The sequence below is a fragment of the Trachurus trachurus genome (assembly GCF_905171665.1).
Source record: "Trachurus trachurus genome assembly, chromosome: 8".
Taxonomy (NCBI): Eukaryota; Metazoa; Chordata; class Actinopteri; order Carangiformes; family Carangidae; genus Trachurus; species Trachurus trachurus.
The window spans coordinates 6,420,580-6,440,492 of NC_139905.1; the positions used below are offsets into that span (position 1 = coordinate 6,420,580).

Sequence of the window (19,913 nt, forward strand, 5' to 3'; positions counted from 1 at the left end):
ATATCTGCCCTCCTTTCTGCGACTGTGTCGTCTTTTATACTCGCCGACAAAACACTTCCAATCTTCGTTTTATCCTTTTATTCTGTGTCAGTCATTATGAGCTAAACTCTCCTGTTAGCGGCGCGGCATGGCAGAGCTTAAGACGAGGCTTGTAATCGGAGTCAGAGCGAGCTCATCAAAAGCCTGAAGTGCTCTTTTTTCTTTACAACGCACCAAAAGACTTCTTTTAATTCTGTCCAGCGAGCGCTCAGCCCCCTTAATAACTTATCACTTTGATTATTCCAATGGGTACATTAACTAAGTAAAAAAGCCATACACAGCCTATATCTGCGGCGTGCAGTGCTCCTCAGCAGCGGACATGCTATTTAAGCAGATTATACACTTTTGCCGAGCGCTCAGCATTAAGCTGACAGTGCATGAGAGGCTGAGATGTGGTGGTGGAGGAATGTGTGGAGGCTCCCAGCTCTCAGCCCGGGCCTCGTCCACCAGAAGACATCAGAGTGAAGAGGTTCAAACCGCTGCACCGGCTTAACTCCACTGCACGTTAATTTGAGGATGTACAAGAAAGGACAAACCCGCGTATCTTCATCCTGCAGCATCTTATTACAGGAGGATTCAAAGTGAAGTTCTGCCGCTGCACAAGAAAGAAAGAGCCTCACTCCTCCTAAAGTTTATACCCTGCTGCCTTCACAGAATATTATTTTAATTACTAGCTACAACGTGAATTAAAGCCAAATTATTATTGGCTGAGTTTTGACAAATTACTATTTATCTACGTATTTTTGCATTAACTTTTTTTTTTAACAAACTACTTCACTCATTCATTACTCAAACCTCTGATCCAGCCCACAGCGATGTCATTACAGCCTAATTAGATAGTTAGAATTAGGATTTTCACCAGTTTCTACCCATTTTTACTTATCTAGTTGACATTTTCCACGAGGTTAGGAGTTTCTCTGTAGAGCTGCACTGAGGATGTTTTCCAATAATCAAAGTTATTTATTGTTAAACAGTAAAACGTTAAACCTCTGATATAGATTAGTTTGAACCACATACAGTATGAGGCGACCGTGTGTTTGGGTGAAAACACATGAGGTGAAATCAGCTCATTAATCGATCAGGCCCTGAAAATAAAATAGGCTACTTCCTTCCAACATCCGACAATCTCCGTTGTCATGGTTACGGCAATAATGATGTGGTTTAGACAAGACTATGTACGGGTCATAATGAGCGGCGGCGTTAACGACCTTACAGGCTGGTTTGTGTTACAGGAGGAAGACGTGTGGGACGAAGCCAGAAGAAACGAGTCGGTACAGAGGCCTGTATGGAGTGTAGGTGTCACTGTGAGTGTGTGTGTGTGCGTGTACAAGTGTGTGTGTGTGTGTGTCATTGTGTCACCAAGGAGAGCAGATCCTCAGTGGTAATTACAGCCTGTGTGTTCCTGTCAGTGCTTTCATGCAGCACTCCTGCCCACCCCCTGCTTAGCGCGGCCGCCGCCTGCCACTGAGGCGCTGACCTCGGCGCCGCGCTCCAGCAGCCACCGCCACTAATGGCTCATCACAGATGGAAAAGTAAGAGGGGAGGATAAATAAATAGCACAGAGAGAGAGGTGGGGAAAAAAAGAAAAAGGTAACGGACAATCCACCTCCAGAGAAGTGACGTTACACTCTCCTGCTCTCGTCCACCTCTTCCAGCTTCCTTCGTTTCTCCTCTCTGAGAGCTGAGAACTGCAAAAACTTCAAAATCTTTCCAAGAATATTTGTCTTATTTCTTGTCAAAATGTCTCATTTCTAGTCAAAACTAAACTCTTTTCGCTTAAAATAAGAATCATCACCTAAAAATGAACTTGTTTTTAGATCATTTTCACTTGAAATAAGTAGAAAAATCTGCCAGTGAAAGCAAGTTTTTGTGCTTGTAATAGGGAAGAAAAACTTGCTCCACTATCAGATTTTTCTACTTATTTCAAGTGAAAATATGCTTGAAAGAAGTAAAAAGTGTCTAAAAACAAGCTAATTTTTAATGTGATGAGTCTTATTTTAAGTATAATGAGACTTGTTTTGACTAGAAATTACATTTTTGACTAGAAATGAGACAAATAGTCTGAGTTTTTGCAGCATCTCCTCCTCCTCCTCCTCCTTCTCCTCTCCAGCACGATGACCCTTTGTGTGATATTCTGAGGACACGATTCACGCAGAGCTGAGCTCCAGGGATGGAGGCACAGCTGCTCGCCTGCTCAACAAGCAAGACATCCAGGCCTGCGAGGACCAATGGCTCCCATGCAGTCCCTTCCCTTCCCTCCCTCCAGAGTTTCCATAATGTCACACAAGCCCACTCACAGAGTCAGGGTGCGTTCAAGTGCAGCCACCGAGGAGGAGGAGGAAGAGGAGGAGGAGGAGGATGTCATTACTCAAGAAGTTTAGAGCAGGCGGAAAGATGAACGTTTTTTTTCTTGTAATTTAAAACTAATCACAGTTACTTATCAAGGTTTGAATGCATCTGTGTTTCTGGTGTCGGTTCAGTTTAATGTGCGTTGTGTGCGGCGATGTAGCGTTCGTGTTTACTTGGCTGGAAATTTCACTTTTGTCCATTAAAGTGGACACTTAAGGCTCTTAACTCCTCTGCGCTGGTAAAGTAAAACACATTACCACAACATTTACATTCTAATTTCTATTTCATTTCTCACTCAGACTTGAAATGCATTGATTTGCATCTATAATGGGAGCATATACGTACTTGCAGCATTAGATTTAATTATAAAGTATAAATATAAAATGTGCACAACACACAGTATTTGTTATTTGATTTCACATCATGTGAAGGATGGTTGTGGCTCTATAACCACAGGCTGTAATCTCTGGGATTATCAGGTGCAGTGGGAGATCCAGAGAAGCTGGAGGAGGCTCATCCCAAAACCTGACACCCGGGGGGGGGGGGGGCTGGAGGATCGGAGGATATTCTCTGTGATTGTGCTGTCAGAGAATGGAGATTTTGAAGATTTGCAGATTTGTGCGATTTGGCACAAAAGATGACATCTCTTTTCCAAAACCATTGGAAACACAAAATCCAGTATGGCAGTCGGCAGCTGAACCGCAGCACAACAGACTGTGCTCGGCGCTCAGCTGTTCTCTCTTACGCTTCAGCCACCAAATTGAAAAATGAAAATTTACAATAGCCTGCACACACACACATACACATACACATAGACACACACACAAACAAAGTGCTGCGCCAGACGTGTTTCTGCAAGACTGAGAGTCACGTTAGTTTGAGCTTTGAGATAGGTGTTGGTTTGTCTCTGTTTTTGAGACACATGATTCACAGTTTCACTGCAGTTAAAGGTGGAAACACTCAGTCATCATCATACGTCTTGTATTATATAAGGTGTAACCAGCTCCTCCCACACTCAGACTAGTTAAAGGTCACATCCTGGTTCGGTTTGTGGGGAATTTTGTCATAATTTCTCTTCAGTTTAAAGCAAAAAACTGTGTTTTCCAAGGTCAACATGACTTTGACCTTTAGCCACCAATCTCTCTTCAGTTAAACTCTTAAGTCTGAATGAAGGTTTGTGCCAAATTTGAAGAAGCTCTGTCAAGGTGTTACCGAGATGTTGCATTAAAAAAAAAAACTCAAACCATGTTTTATGAAGTCCCCACACCCGTTCTTCCTTCAGTCCAAACCTGAAGATGTTCAGTTGAGGTGTAAGTGAGACATTGTGTCCTCAGGGGCAGGACACACAGACAGACAGACAGACGACCTGAAAACAACTTGGTCCATGAAAACACGTTATGTCATCAAGGTTAAAGACTTTAGTTTGACTGGAGGAAGTCTTTTAATAAAAAAGGAAAAGAAGCCTCATGAGAAACTGGACGTTTTTCATTAGTCTCTGATCTTTTCTCAACAGAATAATCTATCAATTAAAGGGGAAATGCCGTTTTTTACAATCTGGACCTTATTTCTAGCATAAAATACGATCATTTACTCACCCAGATAATTTTGGTGTCATTACAAGTCGTTCAGACAAAATTAGGTCCAACCGAGAGCCACGTATATCCGTATAATGTGAGTCTACGGGGCAGCAGAATGCAGCCTCTAAATAACACATTATCTGCAGTGAAACTCATTCATTCACCAATATTTTGGTTAGCAGGTCAACCTACAGACCCCAGATGTTGATAACAGGTCACCCCGGACTCGGAGGGGAATAGCACTAGCGTATCATAACAAAATATTGGTGAAATGAACGAGTTTCACTGCAGATAATGTGTTATTTAGAGGCTGCATTGCACTGCCCCGTGTACTCGCATTATACGGATATACACTGCTCTCGGATCTAATTTTGTCGGAACGACTTGTAATGACACCAAAGTTATCTGGGTGAGTAAATGATTGTATTTTATGCTGGAAATAAGGTCCAGATTGTAAAAAAAAAAAAGGCAATTATCCTTTAATCAATAGCTAATGAAAACAGATCAGCAGTTGCAGCCTTAATGTGATCACATGAGGATGAAGTTGGTTGTTGACGTCCTAAAACAGGGTTTGTTTCATCACTGGGACAGACAGTTCTTTCAACAGCTTCACTTTCTTCTGTTTACTCATTACCTAAAACTGTCATGTGGCCCCCGCCCTTCCTCAGCACAGGGGTGGGAGGAGAGGGGGAGGATGGGGGAGGATGGGGGGGTTGGTGGCTTCCAGCCTGCTGTGCATCATCAAAACAGGTTTGTCTGAGGCGGTTATGGCCCTGGGCTGCATGAGGAACAGAGTCTCAGAGCGAGTTTCAGGGCTCTGGGCTCGGCGGGCGCGAATACGCTCAGGCTTGTGAAGAGCAGGTGAAAGGATGTCGTCATCCGCCAGCCTTCAGGAAGCCGCCGAAAATAAACAAAAGGAATATTTACAGTCTGAAGTTAAATATGCAACGGCTTTGCAACCAGCACTCGACTGTAATACGTCCGACTGGAGGATGAAGATGTTGTTGTTTTTTTGTGTGTGTAACGGTTTAGTTCATACAAACAGACCAACAGGACAGGATGATGTAATCTATCAGATCCAGTCCAGTCTGGTCTGGTTCTTCTGGGTCCTGTTCTGGGTCTGAGCATCCTCCTGCTCCACTGAGCTGTGAGGTTCAAGGGTGGAGGTAGAGGATGGATGGATGGATGGATGGATGGATGGATGGATGGATGGATGGATGGATGGAGTTTGTTGATTTTTATATCTGCTCAGTGCAGCGGTTGTAGCTCCCTCATTCTCTATTAAAGATTAATCAAGCGGAAAGTGTTGAGGAACAAGAAAGCCCAGTGAACTCAGCGTGTTTTTACAGGCCTCCGGACGCCCTGCTGGTCCAGCGCACGGAGAATGTGGAGCTGAAAGAGGATAAAGATGGCGGGAAAGTTCAGAGAGAGAGAGAGAGAGAGAGAGAGAGACGAGACAGGAGAGGGGAAAAGAGGAGCTGTGACTTTCGGGTGAGTGCCGGCAGCAACTGGGAGCGGTGTGTAACACACTTGCAGTGTCTTGTTATCCTCCCCTCAAGTCAAAAACAATCGCAACTCTGCCTGTGAAAACGCCAGACAGCTCTGTCGCCGCCGATGAGTCACAACAAAACATTAAAAGACGTCGTCTCCGGCACAGGAGGCAGAACACAGAGGGTGGGGGGGTGTGAGGGCTGTGACACTCATCTGGGGTGGTAATTTTATCTAAGAGTCTTTGTGACATCTTTCAAACAAATAAAAAAAAAAAAATTCTGAATGTGCAGCTTCTTCTTCTACCTGTGGCTCGTTCAGGAAAAGCGTTTTTCTGTTTGTTTGTTGTGCTCAGCTGGTGTCAGGCTGAGGCTGGGCTGATGCAGGAGGAGAAAATCCTCCGCTGCACAGCAAGTGATGCGTTTCATGTTCCCAGCAACGGAAACAGCACTTTGTTTGGAAAAAATAATAATAAAAAGGGAGAGAAAACAGAGCAGTTTGAATGCCAGCCAGTAGCCATGCAGCATCCAGCATCCAGCATCCAGCATCGCTCCATCCGCTAGAACGACTCACCAGGATGAAAAGCGATGGGCCTGCAACGACGTGGTTGGACTGACTGAGTGGTTTCTGAGGTCGGAAGTACAGTGTAAAGAAAAGAAAAGAAAACAGCGGGAGAGATTAGTACGAAGACGTCAGCAAAAGAAGAAAGAAAAACAAGATTCCTGTGGATTGCCACTCGAAAGTGCACTCCAGCATGACTAAACAGGACGCAAGAGCTCCAGTCTTCATGTGAGAAGCAGGTCAGGCGTTAAAGACGTGACAGAGCTGCTGGGGGAAGCCCATCCCGGCCCATCCCGGCTCGGCCCGGTCTGCTCTGCTCTGTCCTGACGAGGACTTGGAAGGAGCTGCACGTACTGAAAAACCTCTTAGTGAGGGTTCTGAGTCTTTCCCAGGCAGCGTTTTGCCATATTGGGAAGAGAAAGAGAGAGAGAGGAAGAGTGTATTAATGCCCGAGGCCTCGCTAAAAGACCTCAGACCGGCTGACTACCAATTGGGCCCTGAGAGCGTCGACAGTAATACCTAACGGCCCTGACACGAGTTATCTCCGATCCACACCGACAGTCTGGCCACTTAAAAAGTCGGTTAAGACGCAGATACGTGTGATTTTCTGAATCGATGGCTGCACGGCTGATCGTGCGTCTTGTTGAAACACAAGGCGCGAGGTTTCTCTCATCTGAATTCCATCCATTCGCTTTCTAATTGATTTAATTCTCCACGTGGTCGTGAACGGGCGCCGGGATGAATACAAAACACGGCTCAGAGTCAGTCGGCCTCGGGCTGTTTGACCCCCCCCGTTCTTTAAAAACGCTCAACACAAACACACAAACATGCTGCTCAGTAATGACCTCAATTAGACAAACTCCTCACCCACCCTCCTCCCCTCCTCCCCTCATCGTCTCACCCTGCGAGGACCAAACCCCCGGCGGAAGAAGCAGGAATTAATGAGAGCGAGGCTAATCAATGGTCGACTTCCATGAAAGCCGGGAGCGTTTTTTTTTTTTTTTTTATGGCAGAACACGACACATCTAAACCGTGTTGGTTAGAAAAAAAGTGAACCATGCAAGCTGTTTAAACAGCCTCGCCTGGGATGGCGATCAATAAAGCTTTATGAACGGAGTCGGAGCGCAGCAGGAAGACTTCACCAGCAATTAAAAAGGGAGACAATAGTTTATGTGAGGAGGCTGAGAGCTCGGCGGTCGGAGGGGGAAACAGCTGTATATCTGGACTGGGCTGGGTTTTGGCTTAGGGAAGAACAAATGGGAGGATTGACTGATGCAAAATGTCAAGTCCAGATGAAACCAGAGGACTGTGTGTGGCTGTGGCTGTGGCTGTACGGAAGCCCTGAGCTGCCAAAACAGTCATATGTTTTATATCCGCTGCATTCCTGAGATAGCAAAGACGAGATCTCAAGATAAGAAGACATGAAGTAGCTACAGTGTGTTCACAGAGAAGGACACATCAGAAATGTCAGAGGAAATATAGAGGGGACTATTGATCAGTCGATCATGTGTCTCTTCAATCGAGGAATGACTCAGACTGAAACCACCTCATGTCTCATCGTTATGGACAATATAAACATTAGTGTGCGTCATCTAAGAAGAGGTAAAGGAGGCTTCAGGATCAAAGACGGGACTGAAAAAACGACTAAAAATACACTGAAAACACTTGAACGCAACTAAAACCTGCAGACGTTCCACATGTTGCACAAACAACAAGGAACACTGATGATGTCGAACAACCCTGTGGCCTCAGGTGATGTTATGTAACAGGCTTATTGGTGTCATTTTCTTGTTGTTAAGTGACAAATAGGTCTGTGGCCCTGGGCGTCTCTATGGATACCAGATAATGACAGAGATGCCACTCAGCGTAACGCCACCAGGAAAAAAACAAAGTTTTGTTTTCTGGATGATCTTAAAAGGATAGTTCCACATTTTTGGCAAATTGGCCCATTGCCATAATCCCTATAGTTTTAGCAGTAGGTTCGTTACCTTTAATTGTCGGTGCAAGCTATTTTTAGAACGGCGGAGCAGAGCCGTGAGCTGCTCAGAGCTACGCTACGGAGGCTCATGGGATTTCTTGGTTTCCCTCATCAAACTCATCAAATACACAATCCAACAACTCCACAACGCTCTGGTGGACAAGTTGTGACCTGCACATTCACCACACTATGAGATAATAACAGAACGTTACCAGACAGAGTTGTTTTAGAGGTAAATTCATGCAAAACACTTCCCTTCAGGGACAGTTTTTCAGCAAGCAGTTTCTGCATTTGCCTTTTTTGTGTGAACTTCTGGCTGCTCAGGGTAAATGGTAAATGGTCTGTATTTATATAGCGCTTTACTATACCTGAACGATACCCAAAGCGCTTTACAGTACATACATCACATTCACCCATTCACACATAGCACCGACAGAAAAAAGGGCACAACAGTATATAGAAATGTACGTCCAGCAGGCCATGAGGAGGAGGAGGCTACTTTAGGTCGTGTTGCGTTCGAGGCACCACTGCTGGCCTCTCCGCTCCTCATCTTCCTCCACTTCAGACTCTCCGTTCCCTCAAAGGTCAGAGCTGTCCAGACTGTTTTGTTATTTGTTTTTTTTGCAAATGGAGCGAATTCACAGGTCGAACTTCTTCACCGGGGTTTTGACTTGTGTCACATGTCGCCACTTTAACCCACCACACACACTCACACACTCACACACTCACACATACACATGCACACATCTGAAATTAAATTGATTTCAGTCTGAAAGTTTCTCTGCTGATGAATGGTGGCGGTTTGAATGAGCTCTATAAGAGCCGGAGCTGCTGAACTGCTGCTGTGGCTGCTACATGAAAGAAAATTACAAAAAAAAAAGAAAAAAATAACACACTGCTAAAAGAAGAAGAAGAAGAAGAAGAAGGAGCTGAAAGAGGAGACGGAGAGAGCAATAAAAAAAAATTCAGACTCCAAACGAGAAGCGATGGCAGACGTGCGATTTTCTTCAGATGAAAGCCTTTTTCATATAAGTGCGAGCCAATTATTTTTCTTGTTGAGAGATAATATGAACATCTGTGTTTGCTGTGAATCAGTGAATAATGCCACACCACACGAGGACCTCACACACATACACACACACACACATTTGCCCTGAGGGTTGGGTGATGTTATGTTTGTGTGTGTGTGTTGTGTGTTGTGGGCGGCTCCAGGCTGGAGATTATAAAGTCGAACAGAGCCAAAGGTGATTCAGGGTTTTTTTTTTTTTTTAGAAGATGGACAGAAGCTCCACATTCCCACTGTATCATTAGGCCGTCACTGCCCCAGAGATAAGGAACTCCTCTTAAGTTGTGGCCCCTGAGGCCCCCCCGAACCCCCCGACCCGACCCCTGCTGACTGACAGGCTGAAGCTGATTTACTCTCTGGGTCGACACGAGGTCCAAGGAAAAAACAACATTCCTGCACCAGCTGACTTGCGCGACGTATAAAAATACTCCCGGAAGATGGTTTTAGAGTTTGGGAATGTTTATGGTAAAAGCAGGAATTCCCCCAGGGGACGGGACGCTCCCACTGTGGGGCCCCCCTCCCCTCCCCCCACACCGAGAGGCCATGTCGCGGCGGGGGCCCTTATACATAGCTGGCACCGGAGCCTGAGATGCAGCAGAGTCTCAGAGCAGTAAATCCATCCGGCGCTGACAGGGGACGGGGATGAAAGTGGAGCTTCACTGATGATGATGATGCTGCTCGTCGGTGAACACTGCACGGCTTTCCCCCCTTGAAGCCCGATGGCGATCGCACACACACACACTGATCATTAACAAAGACAAAGGCGTGGGTTGTTTCCAGAGAAAGTCCCCAACACTGCTGACACTGCACCGACTCTTTCCAAACATTTCCACTCTGACGTGACGTCGTCGTTGCTCTGCACGGATCACACGTGACGTCTAGAAAAACTCTGAGCTGAGACTTGCATGAATGAACTTCTTTCAGGGTGAAGTGAGAGTGTGTGTGTGTGTGTGTGTGTGTGTGTGGTAGCCAGCTGTGTAAACTTTGCATTAATAATTCATTAATTAAAGGTATAGTATGTAGGAATTCCCCCCATCTAGCGGTGCGGTTGCATATCAGAAAGTATTCTTGATTTAGTTGCATTCACATGAAATCGGGCAGACCTCAGACAGACAACAGACGCTGCATGTAACAGGATAAACAAGCGTCTATGTAAACAAGTGGTCCGCCAGCACGAGGCAAAACAATACAGGCGTGACAATATGTTGTCATGGTGATGTGGTATTGTTTTACCGTCTTTCTCTCGTCCAGTAAAACGACATCCGGTTGGTTTGCCGACGGCCGTCTGCCTGACTGCACCTGAATGCAACACCAGTGCCTCCGTCCTTCCTCACACTACACAGTGGTGACAGTTTTAACAGACCGAGCCGACAGCTCCGCTCAGTTTCCGTGGTTACCTACGGTCACGCTGCCACTCAACGTAAAAAATGGTGATGCAACATGGCCGCCTCGGTTCGGTGCGTCGCCCACTTATGTATTTGTAACGACTTGTAACAACTCATTCTAAGGTACCAGAAAGCTTTCATTTGTATGCGGCTGTGATTTGACTTCAGTGAAATACGTATTTATGAAAGACATATTTGATTTTTGCTAATAAAAAGCCAAATAAGTTACATACTGGGGCTTTAATTAATGACTGAATGAAATGTGGACGCTGCCGTCTGATTGGACGGAGCTGAGCAGCATCAGCAGACAGACGGTCTCTGATCTGAGCCACATTTGTCTTTCTTGGATGAAAACACTTAAACAGTTAAAGACGCAGAGAGACACATCCTGTCTGAATTATCCATGCCCCCCCCCCCCCCAACCTCCTCCACCTCCTCCACCCGGCCCTGCTGCAGTCGCCTGACCCTGACCAGAGCATGGGAAGCTCCAGCCACACACACACACACACACACACACACACACACACACACACACACACACACACACACACACACACACACACACACACACACACACACACACACACACACACACACACACACACACACACACACACACACACACACACACACACACACACAGTGAACAGAGGAGGAGAGGCAGGAATGCAAACACAACACACACACACACACAGAGACTCGACTGGCACCGGAGTCTCAGGCAAAGACAACAATCATAAATAGCAGAAGCTAAAAACAAAAAAAAGACATCTGAAGCTGTTTGTCACTGAGCGACTGCTGCTGGACAAGTTGGAGGAGAGTCCTCCCACGGTCACAGCATGAGCATGAGTGTGCACGAGCACGAGCAGGAGCGTGCACGGCAGCATGGAGGGAGTGGGATTGATGGGACTGAATGATGCAGACATGAAGACATGAAGTCGTCTTACCTGACGTGTCCCACATGTTCAGCTCGATCCGCTGCTTGTCTATCTCAAAGCTGGCGGTGTAGTTTTCAAACACGGTGGGTACGTAGTTCTGGAAATAAAAATTAATTATTAATAATAAATAATTTCATTTTAGTTAAAACCAAAAGCCTTTGTGTGTAAAGAATGAGAATATAGCTATGACACAACAAAGCAGCTGTCAATCAAACAATCAACACAGAGAGAGGTTTGACATTTCACAGCACAAAGCCAAAGAGCTGCTGAAGATTTCCTTCAGGAGGTTTATTATTGAGATACAGTGAAGACAACGCCTTCAAGTTTAACAGGCAGCTCTGCAGACACAATAAAAGTCAGTTTAGGCCATTACAGGACTGTTTATTGGGATTTTACAGGCTTTCATTAGAGTTTCCTCCTCCCCCACTGTTCCAACATGCCTTTCTGTTTGTCTCTCTGTGTGTGAGGACAGGTGTAGGAACCTGCTGAACAAGTGCTGAAGTTGAGCTTCTTCCTGTTCTATTATAGATTTTAATCACTGCAACAACAACAACGCACTGTATGAGAATGAAAGCAATAAGTTGTGGGACTTTCTGTCTGTCGGCAGTAGCAGCAGCAGCAGAAGCATTGTGCACCTACCTCTGGGTAACAGTCCTTGGCAAAAACGTGCAACAGTGCCGTTTTCCCACACTGCGTGTCCCCCACCACCACAATCTTACAGCGGCTGCCTAGACTGTCCATGGTCCGTCCGTCAGAGGTGTGATGATGCCGCTGTTAGTTGTTGTTGTAGTTGTTGTGGTTGTTAATGTTACTGTGGTGGATGTTGATTGCATCCAGCATCCGAGACGAGACGCGAGAGAAAAACGTTCAGATACATGCGTCGAGCCGGTGCGATGTGGTGCGATGCGGTGCGCGCTTTACCCAGCTCCAGCTCCAGCTCCAGATCCAGCTCTGGTCCGACGCGCAGCGCTCCGGTCTCTATCTCTCTTTCTCTTTCTCTCTCTCTCACTCACTCACAGCCTGAGCGTGAGTGTGAGTGAAGCAGCACACGCACACAACAGCAGCAGCAGCAGCTCCCTGGAAACTCCGGTAGTTTGGTTAGGTTTGGTTTGGTGAGTGGCCACGCCTTCCTCATCTCCACATCACTCACGTTTAACTCAGGCTGATGGAAGGGAAATAATAAAGCAGCTGTGAGGGGAAAGTGTTCACATACAGTGACCTGATCATCATATTCCTATAATATTAGGCGAATTAAGACAGGGGTTGCCATATAGCAAGTGGGACAAATTGCCCCTTAATTGTTCCAACCTTATCAAATCATAATCAGAGACTTAATTGACCCACATAGGAATAGAACAAGCTAAATATATAGATATTTACAATTATACAAGATAAATATATACATTAATATAAGGAAAATGTGTCTTTATACCATAATAATATGGGAAAAGATGCACTTCCATGTTATTTGTATGAGTAAATAAATAAACTATGGATTAATGTTTGATAAGTTATCAGTCTATCTATAAATAATTATCAATTAAGCTCAATTAATTCATCTTAGGTCTTGTTTGTGCTTCACCCATGATTTTTTTTATTCTGTTAGGCTACTGTTATTTCTGGAGCACAAAAACAAAAACAGTTGTACCACTGTCATCAGTGCAGCTGCTGCTTGGCAGAGCTCAGGTGTATGATTCATCCTACAAACAGATAGTAGCGTGAATGCATCACACTCCTGTCATCCACCATAGAGTCTGTCAAGTAATCGTTTTCATTACTTCAGTGTTGAATGCTGATGATAAACAGGAGCTCTTCTGCTGCTGCTCAGGTTTATGATAGAGTGCAGTCACATCATATCGCATTATAAGAAGCTTTAATTTCTAATTAGAGATAATTAAAAATTCTTGTAAAATATATTGTTTTTATAATTTATGTGTTAACAGTGGCAGCTGTTTGAGTGATAATCACCTATAAGATCTATATTTTTTCCTCCTCCATCTCTCTGGTTGTGGAGCAGCAGCGTCGCTCTCACGCCTCTTTGATTTAGCGCCAACATGACGTGTTAATGGAGATACTAATAAATGCTGCGCGCGCGCCCAGATAAAACAGTCCATCAGTCTGAGCAGTTAGAGGTGACCGGTGTCTTTATGAGTCTCATCGCCTTCACTTCAGCTGCAGATGATGAGGATGATGATGATGCTGATGCTCCCTGCACGCGCCCCCCCAGCAGCAGCGGAGTTAATGGTTTTGTGAATGAGATCATTGAATGACGCTGCGACCACGTGCCAACACATGTAGACGGTCGACACTGTTGAGTCATCGCTGGAGCGCGTGAAGACCGACAGCGCCCCCTGCTGGACTCACACACTCTCACACACATTAAATCAATATGATGGGAATTTACTGAGTGTTTATGTGACGTGGAGATTTAGTTTGATTAATTGGTCTCAAGAGGAAAGAACATTTTTTACCAATAAAATGTGTAAATTGTGCATTAAATATATAGATTGTGTTCTTTCTTTAATTTTGCCTATGCTGTGTTGCTGTTGTTTTATCTGTAGTAGTCTATATTGTGTTGTAAATATCTGTCTTGTACTCTCAACATCATTGGAAATGATCAAGGGCTTGCTCTCAGTGATTCTCCAGATTAAATAATGGTTGAAAAAAAAAGTGTAATTCTGTTATTTGGATTTGCTACAGGAAACTTCATAGCTAATGTGAAATGTGTTTGACAAGAATGCGAATGCAGGACATGGTTTAAATCTTTGTTGAAGTGCTCTATAATAAATTCAAACAGCTTGTTGAGAGAATAAAACAAAAACAAAAGGAAAGGAAAGGCAAAAGAAATACAAAAACATAGAAACTCAAATATAAATGTAGGCTAATAAACTTTAAATGTATGAGGAGTAACCGATGCAATTATACCACTGTGATAAAAATAAATAAAATAAAATAGGCTATATATTTAAAAAAAAAAAAAAAAAGACTGCCTGTAATCAAAATATTATTAGCCTACTAATAAATTCCACATTTTTTTTCTGCAAAAACAAAACAAAAAACCCACCAAACTTAGTATTGGGATAGTCAAAAACACTTTTTAAAACTGGGGTGAAAAAAAAAGTCTTGACAATCGTTACACGTGACTTTTGAAATTCTGGGAACACTTCCGGGTTGTTGTTGTAGGACTGAATTGCAGCGTTTTGTTTGTTTGTTTGTTTGTTTGTTTGTTTGTTTGTTTGCCCGTGTTTTTCTAAAGTTGCAGTTCGTTAAACTCTCCGGGCCACCGTACCTCTGTGCACATGGTGGTTTGGTGGTTTGGTTTAGTAGCTACGGAGGGGAGAGATAAGACAGGGCTGAGTGCGACCTGGGTCCTCCAGGACTTAGTTTATTTTGGACAAAAGTCGGTGCAGGTTGTTTTGTGACTTTCTGACTCTCAGTTTTGCAACTCATTGTTTTTTTCTTTCTCTCTACTTACTCGTTCGTGTTGTGGCGACGTCTGCTCCTGCTGGTAAAGCTTCTGTACGCGAAATGTTAAAGCAGCAGGCAGGTGTTGTCCATGCAGAGATAAAGTAGAGTAGCTAGTGATGGCTTCCTATGAGCTTCATAGCCACGCCCCCTCAGCTTGACCTGCCATCCCTCCACAGGCAGATGAGACGGTGCAGAGCAGTGACCAGTAGACTTCCAGGTTTTCCTTTGACAGAGACGAGACCAGAGACCAGGATGTGGGGCAGCAGAGGTCGACCAGTGGTCCATCAAACCTGTAAAGTTTGTACCTGCTCTCAGTCAGTGTCACCTGTGCAGCCTGGATCCTGGAGCCGGTCTGGTCCCAGTGGAGGATGAACCTCTCTCCCAGTCGGTCCTGGAGGATTTTCCATCCAGACCTGATGTTTCCTACACAATGAGTGAGTAACTTGATTCATTCATACTGTTACAACTGTGTTTTTTATTGTTGATGCATTGATTGCATTGCATTTGTTTCAACCTCAGATGTTGTTGGTTTAGAGCGACATAGTTACAGCCTGTGAGATTCAGAGAGTGTGTTCTTGTTCACATATTGATTCATAAATATAATATTTAGTCACATATCGTTTAGTTGATATAAGTTTATTTCATTCATTGACCAGACAAAACAATTAAAATCTCAAATCTTGAATTAAAAGTATAGCAGAAAGTAGAATAATCGTATTATTAATTCAATTCAATTCAATTCAATTCAAAGAACTTTATTTTTCCGTTAGGAACTTCATTTGTGGAAAAGCGTCAGCACAAATTTAAACAAGATAAATAAACAAGATAAATACATATGTATGTTAAAATGTTAATGTGCCCTTCGATCACAAAACAAGCTGCAGGTGAAGTCACACTCCTTTATTGGTTCTTAGGTTACATACACTTAATGTGACACCAAAACAGAACTTAACAAGCACATTTCATTGTATTTCCTCAACAAACTGGCTTTATGTACAGTATTTGTGTTAAACACCACTGGGGATCAAAAGTAAAAAAGCTATTAGACAATTGTAAAAATCACAGTATTTTACTTTACCAGAACATGCGCTTCAACTGGCAGCAGCAAAGTCTGATAGTTCTGAGTTTTTACCAATCTTTGCTTTATTTTTGTTGCGTTTTTGTCGTATTTTGTCAACTATGGATACCTCTGTGGGGAGAGGAGTTTGTTCAGGAGAGGAGCTTCTCTCATTAAAATCGGAGCAGGTGTGGAGGAAGACGTCCTGTTCCAGCTGAGATGAAGAGGTGCTTTTTGTGTTTGTCTTGCTGCTGCTGGTGCAAAGGTTAAAGGCTTGGAGGTGGAGATGTAGTGTAGGTCTTTTCTATCGCTTGATCTTGATGGACGGAGAGATATAGAAGATCCTTTACAGACATCAGGCTTTTTAATTCTTCTGCAAGTGGTAGATGAGCTGCCAGACAAATGAATTTCCCTTTTGGGATTAATGAAGTCATTCGTATCATATATAAAAACCTTGAACTGAAGCCACATATATTTGCTCCACTGCAGCTCAGACAAGTTATAGGAAACATGATTCTTTGCATTTTGAGGGAACTGAACCTTTTAGAGTCCAAATCTGTTCTCTGTCTTGGCCTCGGTTGGACAGCAGGTGGCAGCATGTGTCCACTAGTACAGGAGGCTTTTGTGTAATAATCCCAGACACAGACACAGACCTCCTGGGACACAACGGCTGAAATCCTGTTTCTTCATAAACGAAACTGGACAAAACTTCTTCAGCTCATCGTTTTGTTTTGAATTTAGGGCTCTTAAATTTTGTCTGTCTATCTATCTATCTATCTATCTATCTATCTATCTATCTATCTATCTATCTATCTATCTATCTATCTATCTATCTATCTATCTATCTATCTATTATTTCTTTCTATCTATCTATCTATCTATCTATCTATCTATCTATCTATCTATCTATCTATCTATTATTTCTTTCTATCTATCTATCTATCTATCTATCTATCTATCTATCTATCTATCTATCTATCTATATTTTCTTTCTTTCTTTCTATCTATCATTTTAACACAGAGTAGCCCAGATACATGAACGGTGGCTGTACCGTAATACCTATAGAGTAAAAAATCGATTTTATGATTTCACATTTTTAACATCGTCCTAACTAAATAATCGCAAATACGAATAAAAACCAATCAATGGAACAGGCCTATTTGAAATACATGAGAAACATTTGTGTGTCACTTCAACCTGATGTGATTGGCTGCATCTCCTGCCTCTGCTCAGCTCTTTTCTCTTGTTAAAGGCCTCGTGGATTATTCAGCCCGAGGTCAGGGACACTTCACATTTACTAAAGCGTTCATATTAATGCGTAATCACTTACGGTAAACTGTGGGTGTTTTTTTCTTTTCTTTTCTTTTCTTTTTTTTTCACACTCATGCTATTCACCATAGCTTTGTGCACCTGCCAGCAGGTGGGTGTATTGTTCTTCTGCATTATGTGTGTGGAGCGGTATGACTGTGCTGAACAGTGGTGGTGTGCGTAGAGAGGAGACGCAGCACTCCACCAGTAAACTCATTACACTGAGACGACGGAGCCAGGTCGCTCAACAGGAGGGAAAAAATGAAACCGAGGAGAGAAAAAAAAATGAATCAAGGACCAGATTGAGTTGGTGGGGAGCCAGCATGCAGCGATTTCTGGGTTTCTGGGTTTCTAATCTTCCACTTTCTGTAAATGTTGCCAAGCAGAAGTGATGAGTTACATACTCACTGGCCACGACTCTGCTGGGAACAGGTTTGACTTCGGTCTCGGTGGCGTCATCTCAACTAAACAACGTGTTGGAGGAACCGTTCCTCAGAGGTTTCTTGGTCCATGTTGACCGGCGTCCGACATTGTTGAACATATCTCACAGCTGCTGCAGATGTGTCGGCTCGGCTGCGTGTCTGTCCATGATGAGAATCTCCTCTTCCACCACATCCACTCCCAAAGGTCAAAGCAGAGGCGGAACCAAGGCAAAAGCAAACTGGGGCCCATTGGCCACTAGGGGGGGGCCCCAAAGAGCAATTATGAATGGTGAATTTGGCTGTGGCTGCAGTCTTTAGTGGGATTTGAACCCAAACCTCCTGGTGCAAAGTCAGTGACATAACCCACAGCACTATCCTCCACTATTCTATTATCTTTCTAATTATCTATTATGAGACTTCCTGATAATAACACTTACTAATAAGGACACAAAATACCATTCTCTTGTGATTCCTCCGACTCACACTCACTTGACAGCTCCTTCATGTCAGTGGTCAGAGGGTGTGAGATGACCATGTGTCTGTTTCGCTATGCACAACGTGTGACTTCTTATTTTAAAGGGATAGTTCAACATTTTGGCAAATTGGCCCATTGCCTTAATCCCTATAGTCATAGCAGTAGGTTTGTTACCTTTAATTGTTGGTGCAAGCTATTTTTAGAACGGCGGAGCAGAGCCGTGAGCTGCTCAGAGCTACGCTACGGAGGCTAATGGGATTTCTTGGTTTCCCCTCATCAAACTCATCAAATACACAATCCAACAACTCCAAAACGCTCTGGTGGACAAGTTGTGACCTGCACATTCACCACGCTATGAGATAATAACAGAACGTTACCAGACAGAGTTGTTTTAGAGGGAAATTCATGCAAAATGTGTATGAATTTGAAGATTTGAAAGATGTGCGTTCCCGTCGGGACCAGGTTGAGGCGATGCAGCTGGAGGCAGATGGTCCACTGTGGTCATGAAGGGAACGACAGCGAGATTGATCCCGACTTTCATGTGGTTCCATCTGAATGTCGCAGCAGAAACCGACTCATCAGACCAGACGACGTTTTTCCTCCTCCTGTTGCCCATGTGAGCTGTGGCCTTTGACATGTTGTGCATTTAGAGATGTTCCTCTCTGCAGAGCTCAGCTGGAACGTAACAAGTGGTTATTTAAGTTACTGTATCCTTTAGGGCTGGGACGATATGCTTTTCTCCCGATTCAATTCTTCTACGATTTTTTGGAAGCCGATTCGATTTAAATTGCGATTCTACAATATTGCAGATTTTCTCGATTTTTAGCATTTTTAACACCAGTGAAACAGCTGAATGATTATGATTGTCTACAGACTTTCCCCAAAAAATACACATTTTAAGATTTTTAAGTTTTTAAGATTTATTCAGCAGCAATATACAGCGGGGAAAATAAGTATTGAACACATCAACATTTTTCTCAGAAAATATATTTCTAATAGAGCTATTGACATGAAATTTTCACCAGATGTCGGCATCAACCCAAGTAATGCACACATACAAAGAAATCCGAACATTAATGTCCATAAATTAAGTTATGTGTAATAAAGTGAAATGACACAGGGAATAAGTATTGAACACATGAAGAAAAGGAGGGGCAAAAAGGTATGGAAAGCCAAGAAAGCAGCTGGAGTTTGTCAGTATTTAGAATGTAATCATGTCTCCTATCAGTACAAAGTAATATCAGCTGGTTTAGTCCTGATTGATGCCTTTTAAAAAGGTTTCTCACCACCAAGGTGTCAGACAATAAGAATTGCATGGTGGGCAATGACAAAGAGCTGTCTAAAGACCTACGCAGCCAAAGATTTCAAACAGAAGAGTCAAAACAATAATCAGAAGGGTTCCCTAACAGTCCAGGACACTGGTGGAGAGCTTCAGAAAGATCTGGAATCAGCAGGTACAGTTGTTTCAGAGAAAACAATAAGTAATGCACTCAACCATCATGGCCTCCATGCACACACACCATGCAAGACATAGAGGCCATGGCGGTTGAGTGCATTACTTATTGTTTTCTCTGAAACAACTGTACCTGCTGATCCCAGGTCTTTCTGAAGCTCTCCACCAGTGTCCTGGACTGTTAGGGAACCCTTCTGATTATTGTTTTGACTCTTGTTTTGCAATAGTAAGGTTGTGTAGGTCTTTAGACAGCTCTTAGACAGCCCTTTGCCATTGCCCACCATGCAATTCTTATTGTCTGACACCTTGGTGGTGAGAAACCTTTTTAAAAGGCATCAATCAGGACTA

At 43.6% G+C, this 19,913-nt stretch overlaps 1 protein-coding gene across 1 annotated transcript in view; it reads right to left on the bottom strand.

The window, feature by feature from the left end:
* rnd2 (Rho family GTPase 2) overlaps positions 1-12,292 on the bottom strand; it is a gene marked incomplete at its 3' end in the record, with an annotated part of 37,004 nt that extends 24,712 nt beyond the window's left edge. Inside the window, exons 1-2 of the mRNA XM_083976685.1 lie at positions 12,021-12,292; positions 11,391-11,478 (exon numbers count right to left, since the gene is read on the bottom strand). Of these exons, the coding sequence (XP_083832811.1) occupies positions 11,391-11,478; positions 12,021-12,122 (190 nt within the window). The 5' untranslated portion in view covers positions 12,123-12,292. The remainder of the gene's footprint in view (positions 1-11,390; positions 11,479-12,020) is intronic.
* Between the last annotated feature and the right edge of the window lie 7,621 nt (positions 12,293-19,913).